The 10069-nt window shown below is 37.1% G+C and overlaps 1 protein-coding gene across 1 annotated transcript; it reads right to left on the bottom strand.

Annotated features, from left to right (window-relative positions):
• Positions 1-2329: 2329 nt before the first annotated feature.
• On the bottom strand, positions 2330-9854 carry LOC115972774 (cysteine-rich receptor-like protein kinase 15). Its single transcript, XM_031093027.1, has 9 exons — positions 9172-9854; positions 7214-7303; positions 5376-5428; positions 4544-4666; positions 4230-4435; positions 3773-3980; positions 3415-3652; positions 2837-2987; positions 2330-2752 (listed from the first exon to the last, which is right to left on the bottom strand). The coding sequence occupies exons 1-9, from the start codon at positions 9852-9854 to the stop codon at positions 2444-2446; spliced, it is 2061 nt and encodes a 686-aa protein (XP_030948887.1). The 3' UTR covers positions 2330-2443.
• Positions 9855-10069: the final 215 nt, after the last annotated feature.

The raw sequence follows: 10069 nt of genomic DNA, 5'->3' as shown, positions 1-10069 counted from the left end.
TAATAATAAAAAAAAAATAACCTTAAGAGGTTGCCTTAATGGTTCTTAAATTATGTTTCATTAGATTCTGAATTTGAAACCTTTTACTTTCACTATTAAGAGATTCTTTTATATAATTATTCGGTGTGTATGAGATAGAGAGACTACACACACTCGAGTGAATTGATAAATACTCAAAAATATTTAGATTTTTTATTTTTCAAGATAATAATAATAATAATAGGCAACATTTTAACAAAATTGAATAGATAAGATCTTAATTGAATAATTTTGACATTTAAAGTACTTAATTAAATAAAAGTAAAATTAGAAGTCCAAAATGAATTTCAACCAAATTTAAAATATGCATTTTGCATTTTAGCTTTGAAAAAAAAAAAAAATGAAAAAGACTAAAATATCTCAATTTGAGTGACCAAAACAATAACGTGGCCAAAGCTATGGTATTATGCTATAGATTAATGAGAGAGATAGGGAAGCTGATTTCCTCGCAGGAGTCCATGCAAGATAATTACAGCCTTTATGGACCAAACCTGCATACGTTAATGCCGTCGATGGAAAATTACTACTTACCTAATATCGTATATCGAGGCACATTTTCCACCAAAAACCATAAAAACTAGACATATTGCCAAAGGACAATTGCTAGATGTGCCCACAGTTTGAATCATCTAAAGCGACTTTCTGCGAACTCTCAAAATCAAAGGAAAGTGTAGTCTCTTTCTTCCACCTTACTTATACTAAATTCTTTTTGCAAGTCTTTCCCTCTAATTAATATATCATTAATTTTAGTTAAATAGTCAATATTCAGTAGTTAACTAATTTCTAATTGTTTTATTTTAGTTCAAATTAAGAAAAAATAATTTCAAAAACTGATCACCTTTTATCTAGATTTTTTTTAGATAACACGTATGTCAAAAGATTTATTTTCTAATTTAGTAAATTATTTTTCTTGAAATGTAGGAATTATATGATGGACAAACAAATTAATCAAGGGAGTATGTCTGTAAGGTACTACAAAGTACAAACAGGCTATATAGAGGTCATGTTATATGAATTTTGTGAAATTTAATTTAATAATTTATATATGATTATTTGGGCATCTATGAATTGTGCAAAATCAAAACAAGTGCTTCGCATTTTTGTGTGGGACTCCTGGCCAAGCGAACTAAGCCCTTCCTCATATGGTCCACTGCCAGCTCTGTGCCTATAGTGCCTACCACTACCAGGTACCAACAATATATTCGACCCAAGTTCATCCTATGGCGACAATCCTTTCGGAAATTTTGGTATAAAGAGCAGGGAAATATCTATTTGACAAACCGAATCACACATTCACACATATCCATACAAAAAAAATTCCATACAGCAAAATAAATGATGGGAAATAAACATTAGTGATTTTTTTTTTTTTTTGATGGGAAAACATAAGTTGCACGCCACATTGGCATGTATTTTATGTGTACTAGTTATTATCCTATAGTGTGTAAGAGAAAAAATATATTAATGTTTTCTTTTTGCATTAAATTCTGTGTTGCCGTGTCAATTTTCTGTAATTTTGGTAGATTTATTTTTTTATTTTTAGAAGATGGTAACTTGCATCAATCATACATGAATTTTCCTCTATTTAAGGGATGGAAATGTCTATTTTTATGGTATCAAAGTTATTGTACTAAGTGGGTTCCAGTTAGCTTAATTGGTAAAGTTTTTGATAGTTGAATAAGAGATTTGGGGTTTAATCTCCGTCTATACTAAAAACCGATTGATGTCTTGATCTGTCGATAAAGAACTACCATCAGGAGACGCCATAGGTTTGAAACTCTCAAAAAAAAATTATTATATCAAATTAGCGGAAAAATAATTAAAGAAATCTCAGTACAACAACATAAAAGTTTAGGGGTTTTACCATTTCACGTGAACCACCATTATTACCAAGTAGGTGGCAACGTAATTGCCTTGATTTGGTACTTGTTCAAGGTAGAAGAACTTTCTTTTATTTTAAATGGATTACAAACATTTGATTTATCATAAGATTCACATCCCCGAAACTGAATTCGAAGTCGGGTTCTAGGTCCAAAATATGTCAAATGAAAGTCTTCCTACATCCAAATGCTTATAAATTAAATCTCACTATTGAGGCTACTTACATATACATCAATCCATTTAGCAAAATTAGGTGTATTTCTCATCAGAAGTCTTATCACATGACAAGGTCCTCTGATGATAGATCTCTATTCCTTCGTGTTTTGTTTTCCATAATTTGGTATATCCGTATATGTGCTAAAATAATTTAATGTAATTCCGGTGCGGATGCAAGTATATACAGATGGTAAGAATAAGTACAAAAATAGAAGGTATGGTTGTACACTTGCTATTGTTCCTAACCTGACACATTTGCACGAAAATGAAACACTTGTTGAATAGCATGCTCCAATTAATCTCTTAACTAGCCAGAAGCACTTGTTGAAGATTGATCAGATATGACAAATCCCGTTCCGGTCCCAGTAGTTGTAGATTGATCGGATAGTATTAACCTACCTACAGAAAATGGAGGAGCTAATGGCTGAGGAAGATTTATCGATTTGCTTGCAAGCATGAGAAGGACCCTTGACATGGTCGGTCTATCATTTGGATCTTCTTGAATACATAACAATGCAATATGGATCAATCTCAAAGCCTCACTTATAGGACAAGTATCAACTATGGTCTGATCTATCAATTCCACTCCTTTGCCTTCATTCCATAGCCGCCATACCTATTGGTGTTTTTTTCTTTAGTTTACAATAACAAGCAAAAAGTAAATTTTGGCTAAAGATATAGATAAGGAAGAGAAACGTACATATGATGGAAGACTTTGTGCACGCTCTGGATGATAAAAGCCACTATTCCTTTTTCCACTAATAATTTCAAGCATTAAAATTCCAAAGCTATAAACATCAGACTTTATTGAAAATAGCCCTTCCATTGCATATTCTGGTGCCATATATCCACTATTAAAAAAAATGTGTATTATTATACAATATGGTTTCAAGTACTATAAAAGAGAATGAAGGCTAAGTTGTCCTAATTAATGTAGACTATGTAGTATCACTAAGAGCATAAGGTACTTTGACAAAACCATGACTCATGGTAAGTGGCTTTCTTCCTTTGCAAATCCTTGTTCTTACAGTGCTTTCTTTAAATCACGATTGAAATTTTAGAGTTTTCTGTTTGATTTCAATGCTAAATTTTAATGTATACTAAAAATGTTATTTGAAAAATGAGTTGCAAATGGAGATGGAATGAACCATAAATCTCCTAAAACATGCATGCAAGAATGCCAAACTTAAGTTTGATCATGTGCAGAAAAATTTCTTTAGAAAGCTGCAACAATGATTTATAGAATTAAAATGAGGATGAAGTCAAGGGATTGCTTACTATGTACCCACAATTCTGATAGTGTTGGTTTCTATTTGATTTCTCCCAAACATCCTAGCAGTGCCAAAATCTGATATCTTTGAGTTCATCTCATCATCTAAAAGCACATTACTCGCTTTCATATCCCTATGGATGATTTTCAGCCGAGAGTCTTCATGTAGATATTGAAGGCCTTTAGCGATCCCATTGACAATGTTTATGCGTTTAGCCCAATCTAGTTCCTTACATTTTTTTGGATCTACATTGTAATATTAAGGTGATTGATTCTCACGCATGGGAAAATTTTGCCATGAATTGGCCTATAATTAATGGTGCAAAGTGTGTGTGTGTGTATGTGAGAGAGAGAGAGAGAGCAAACCAAACAAAAAGGCATCAAGACTAGTGTTGGCCATGTATTCATAGACTAGAATCTGTTCATCTCCTTCTGAGCAGCATCCCAAGAGCCTCACAAGACTATTGTGTTGAAGTTTTGCAATTAAAATCACTTCATTCCTAAACTCTTCAAGACCTTGTTTAGATTTCATTGAAAGCCTTTTAATTGCAGTTTCCTTTCCATTTATCAAGCCCTGGAAGCATTTTAAACATTCTTTATCAATGAAAACTTTTGACACAGTATTGGTAGACAATAGACATACTCTGCTACATGTTACAACACTAAAGGCTAAATGATGCTTCAATTCTCCTAAAATTAAATGATGTAATCATTTAGTTGATATTGATCCTAACATTTACCGTTGCTATGTATTAATTTCAATTGCAATTGTTCAAATAATTTTAAAAATTGCATATGAAAGAAAATATTTATAAATTGTTACCTTATAAACTGGGCCAAAACCACCTTCTCCAAGCTTATTCACTTCAGAGAAATTGTTTGTAGCAGTCAGTATGGTACTTAAATCGAAGTAAAGCTTTTCTCCACTGTCGTCAACATCCCTTGCATGCATTCCGCTGTCCGTTAATTGTATTGAACGTAACCTTGGAAAATTACTTCGAAACGGAATTACTTGGCTTGTGTCCCTCTCTAAGTAACAAATTAGATTTTTAAAATAATCAATGACCATCTAAAAACACAAATTTTAATAGAAAAAAAGAATCATTGGTTATAATAGATTGGCTAAACTAAATCTACCTTCTTCGTGTTTCCTCCCGCCAGAGTATTTATAAAACCAGAAACCGAAGAGAGCAGCAACTACTGCAATTGATGCAATTGTTGATATAGCAATGATTACTGTCTTGGTTGTCTTCTTTCCTCCTGTTGCTCATCATATAAAATAATTACCTACGTATGCTTAAAATATTCTGTCAAAAAAGAGTATGATAAAATTACTTTAGATCAAAATCCTTAATTTATCATATATATATATATATATATATATATATATATATATATATATATCAATTAATGCGAGGACATAAGCTGCTCAATCTGTCACAGATAAGCCAAATGAAATCTATTAGCAACCCTTATTATTATTGTTATCATTTATTAGCAGAAACAATGGATTAAGAATTTAATGAAGGTCCTTTTTATCACATGGGGAATGGCACTTAATTCGCCAGATGAATGTAATACAACTATCTTAGTACTGGAAGTAAACATAAGGAAAAACTTCAACTAGCCGTAGACTAAAACATTCAACGTTTGTGAGTTTAAGTGGATGTTTTACCTTAGCTTCTTTATCCCAATTACTCTCTAAAATTGCTATTATCCTTAGTAATCTGGGTTTTTTTTTTTTTTTTTTTTTTTTTAATTTATTATTTATTTATAATATATATATATATATATATTGTGGGGCCTGAAATCTGAGGTCCCAGCCCACTTTACATTCAGGGCCCAAAGCCTAGGTCGAGGAGCCCTATTGCCGAGGACGTATGATGAAAGCCCCACGAAGGCCCAAGGATGTGGCCGAGGATGATCTCACGCTCAACACCTCACAAAACGCCTGAAGAAAAGGACAAACTCAGAACAGGGGCAGGACAAGGGAGAAAACTGCCAACACCGCAGTATGGAGCCCTGCATTTGACAGGCCCATACTTCAGACCATGCTATTTAACCTTTCCCAACCACCCCCAACCACTCGGATGTACGGATTGATAGGACGAGTCTATACTTCAAAAAGCAAAACTTACACGTGGACACTAAAGGGGAAGAAAACACTAGTATAAAAGGGAAAGAAAGTTAAGGGAGGAAGGGGAGGATAAAAAATCATACAAAAAGAAGAATAGGAAGAATGTGATGCTCCTCGGACTAAGTCCGAGGACTCAAACCCTTCAAGCTACATCGATGTAAGGCTTAGCTATTCAGGCCAAACCTACCTCCGTATGAGCTTCCATAAAAATCATGACCAGACCGCTGTCCGGCGACCAAGGGCAAGCCTTTCAAGCCCACTCTCTACAAATTATATTGTTCGGACCCATTACATATGAACCCAATGTCATCCTTGGGTTGTTAAAAATCGTGTCCCTACAATTGGCGCCGTCTGTGGGAAGGCTTGCGCGTTGACACAGGTGGCGGTGGAGTTAAGCCTCTATCAAGCAGAGGTCTGCGAAGGTTCCTCCATTTCCAGCGACATGCTGTTGTTGCTCCGACATAAATTTCCGCTAGGGGCTACGCCTCGCAGTGCCAATGGCACGGGCAGCTCTAGGAGTTTCCAACATCAAGTTAACTCTGCCCACCTTGGTCGAGGGCTAATCTTCGAAAAGTAAATAAATAAATAAAGAAAAAATACAAGTTTTGGACAAAACCAAGGCCTTGTATGGTCCTCGGACTCAAGCCTATGGGGAAACCAACTACTTAAAAGAAAAAATACAAGTTTTAGATAGAACCAAGGCCTTGTATGGTCCATGGACTCAAGCCTATGGGGAAACCAACTACTTAAAAGAAAAAATACAAGTTTTGGACAGAACCAAGGCCTTGTATGGTCCTCGGACTCAAGCCTGTGGGGAAACCAACTACTTAAAAGAAAAAATACAAGTTTTGGACAGAACCAAGGCCTTGTATGGTCCTCGGACTCAAGCCTGTGGGGAAACCAACTACTTAAAAGAAAAAATACAAGTTTTGGATAGAACCAAGACCTTGTATGGTCCTCGGACTCAAGCCTGTGGGGAAACCAACTACTTAATAGAAAAAATACAAGTTTTGGACACAACCCGGTACAATCATACCTCGGTCCTCGGATCAGAGGCCAGGTGTTATCGAAAACACGGCCAAAATTCCACATTACTCGGCAATCCTCTCGGATGGTTTAGTTTGGGTTCCTCATTCTCGAGCAACTACCTCACGCGCGTTACGGTACACTCAGCTGTTATCTCGGTTAGTCTCATAAGTTTAATCTGCTATTGATTGATATTATTATATTTGATAGTTTCAATAGGTTCAAATTAGTAGCTTTTTGTTACAAGGTTTCCTGTCCTAAGTATCATTAAAGGAAAATACACATGTAGCATACCCATTCACAAAATAATTGCTATAGAAAAGAAAAGTATTTAGAAGGAAACAAATTCATCTTTTATTAAGACAAAGAAATAGTACAACGTACAATGAAAGAGCTTGAATAAGCTTATGCTAGAAACTAACTACATAAGCAAAAAGAAAAGATACAAGGGAGTGAAGAAAAAGCTGAAGAAGAGGTGCAGAGAAGAGGGATGTTGCCATTCCAAAATGTTGTCTAAGGAAACCATTTCTCAATACTTTTACATGCCTATAACTCAGGCAGTAAAAGAACCCAACTTGGGGTTAGCACCGTTGAAGAAAAGGTGCAGGGAGCCGGAAGTTGATGAGCCTCCATGTTAGCCATGCCTGCGATAGAGCAGACGGCGCTGATGGCGGAAAGCCTTACTTCTGACGCACCAAGAATCTGATGCGACCAGTGCCTGCTTCGGATTTTGACTGAAAGAGGCAGAGATACCATCCCCACCTTATCAGAACGGAAGATCATCTTGAGTTTGTGTCTTCCCGGTCCAGACCGCAACACCTTGAATCTTGGAAGGATTCGGTGCCTCTGAAGCGGGTGTAGATCCTTCATCCCCACCCATGCCTCAAACATATTGCTCTAAGGGTGGATGGCACTGGAGATGGAGATTGTGAGTATGGCGGGAGGATTATGAATTGGGATGGGGCCGAAGGGTTTATATGTAGGGGGAGTAACCCCCTATCTTACTTATATAGAGGGAAAACTGGTGGCATTTAATCCATGCAGGTTTCCAAGAAGTGCTACAGACAAGACGGTCCTGGTACAATTTCCAACATCATCTGCAACTGTAAGGTTTGAATAACCTCGTGAAGGAAATATATTAATAGCGCGCCTCGGACACTGAAACGTTGTGGACGCCGCGTGAGAAAACCTAGAGGGATGTCTCACAATTTGGCGCGCCCCCCATGCAAATGAAGAAACCCCGACATTAATGAAATATAGAGCTGGGCAAGTCATGGTCTGGGCCTAACATCACCAAAACTCTCCTCCCCAACCACAAGGTTGGGAAGTAGGATTTTGAGGGGCTATTGTGGGGCCCGAAATTTGAGGTCCCAGCCCACTTTACATTCAGGGCCTAAAGCCCAAGCCGAGGAGCCCTATTGCCAAGGACGTATGATGAAAGCCCCACGAAGGCCCAAGGATGTGGCCGAGGATGATGTCACACTCAACACCTCACAAAATGCCTGAAAAAAAGGACAAACTCAGTACAGGGGCAGGACAAGGGAGAAAACTGCCAACACCGTAGTATGGAGCCCTGCATCTGACAGGCCCATACTTCAGACCATGCTATTTAACCTTTCCCAACCACCCCCAACCACTCGGATGTACGAATTGATAGGGCGAGTCTATACCTCAAAAAGCAAAACTTACACGTGGACACTAAAGGGGAAGAAAACACTAGTATAAAAGGGAAAGAAAGCTAAGGGAGGAAGGGGAGGATAAAAAATCCTACAAAAAGAAGAATGGGAAGAATGTGATGCTCCTCAGACTAAGTCCGAGGACTCAAACCCTTCAAGCTACATCAATGTAAGGCTTAGCTATTCAGGCCAAACCTACCTCCGTTTGAGCTTCCATAAAAATCATGACCAGACCGCTGTCCGACGACCAAGGGCAAGCCTTTCAAGCCCACTCTCTACAAATTATATTGTTCGGGCCCATTACATACGAACCCAATGTCATCCTTGGGTCGTTAAAAATCGTGTCCCTACATATATATATATATATATATATATATATATATATATATATAAAGGTATTCGATCATCTAATACTAATACTTTACAGTTTACACCTGGCCTTTGAGAACACAGGTGACAGGACTGCTACATTAAAATGAGTTGGATAATTGTTATCTCAACCGATATGGCAAAATTGGCAAGATATTAATGTTAGATCAACCATCTTGCTAAACTATAGTACCTACTAATTTTCCCATGATCTGGAATTGTTTGGTTTGTCAAATCAAGTAATCCTAATTCCGAAACGCGCCCAAAAATAGGTTTCTGATTATTTTAAATTTTAATCCTAAATCACAATTCGAATCCTGTGAACCAAACGGGGAGGATTGATCTACAAATAGGCCCAAGTAAAAGAACAATTTAATAAAGTCCAAAATATGAAACATGTGGGGAGGATTTTTATTTATGAAATACCAAATCAACATGTCTTACCATTATCATCAGGCAGCGGCTGTGGCGCTACAGGCACGGGTTGGGATGGTGGTGGTGGCTCAGTGAAAGAGTAGTCTTCATACCTCAGAAAGCAATTCGGGCCACAAATGCGCTACCCAATTTTGGATTCGCAACATTTTTGGCTTGTATTTAACAAGACACTTAAGCACTCTCTGCATGAATCACCATCGATCTCTCTAGTACACTGCACCAACCCATAGCCTGTCGCAGACGCATTACCATCAATAGTCTGTGTCTGATTAGCAATCGAGAATAACCTGTGTTTTTCATTGACGCCCGCTATTAAACTTCCCAACTGAGAACGTGCGAACAAATTTCCTTGGTCGGGTGAAGAAGTTTTCTGCAAATTCCACATGAGCAACAATGGCGATGTCTGTGCCTGTCCAAAGAAATTAACATCGGAGTAGCGTAACATGCACTGATCGTACCATATGATGGCACTTTTGTTAGATGGACATTGAGTTGTGATATCTCGGATCGCGTAGCTTACACAGGTTTGGGAGGTACTATTAGAAACATCACCTCTGCAGAGGAAGAGGGCGTAGATGCCAATATTAGAGCTTTCGTTGTAGAAGCTGTAGTTTTGGGAAGCTTTAGAGGATAAAGACTCCAACAGCACCGTGAGGTTGGATTGGTAATAGTTGTTGGAGGTTTCATTTGATTGATCCAAACAAAAGTGTTTATTGTAGGTTGGCTGAGAATTAATTGAACTGCTGAGCGTACAGACTGAAAATAATATCAAAAGAAAGTCTTTAGAGCCGTGGAGGGAAAACATTTTGACTCGTTTATCAGAAATTCGTCTATGCTTATGTTTATGTTATGGCTGATGCTTAAAATGAATAAAATCATCTACCTTTATAATCCTAAAAAGAAAAATTATTTTTTCAAGTAGGAGTATATTAGAACGGAATACGTCATAAAACGTCTTTTCACTTTTTCTTAACTTTCTACGAAAGAAAGCTCTCGTATATAAAATTATTCAAGAAATCT

The sequence above is a fragment of the Quercus lobata genome, unplaced genomic scaffold (genome assembly GCF_001633185.2).
Source record: "Quercus lobata isolate SW786 unplaced genomic scaffold, ValleyOak3.0 Primary Assembly Scq3eQI_73, whole genome shotgun sequence".
NCBI lineage: Eukaryota > Viridiplantae > Streptophyta > Magnoliopsida > Fagales > Fagaceae > Quercus > Quercus lobata.
Note: the sequence above shows the minus strand (reverse complement) of the source record. Positions and strands in the feature narration are given on the sequence as shown.

What these genes read in the sequence shown, in the direction of transcription:
- LOC115972774 (XM_031093027.1), bottom strand. Translation starts at nt 9,854, where the DNA reads ATGTTTTCCCTCCACGGCTCTAAAGACTTTCTTTTGATATTATTTTCA. An exon ending in CGCCGTCTGCTCTATCGCAG is followed by an intron (nt 5,429 to 7,213) that starts GCATGGCTAACA and finishes TGTCAAATGCAG; the next exon opens with GGCTCCATACTGCGGTGTTG. An exon ending in ATCAGAATTGTGGGTACATA is followed by an intron (nt 2,988 to 3,414) that starts GTAAGCAATCCC and finishes TTTTTTTAATAG; the next exon opens with TGGATATATGGCACCAGAAT.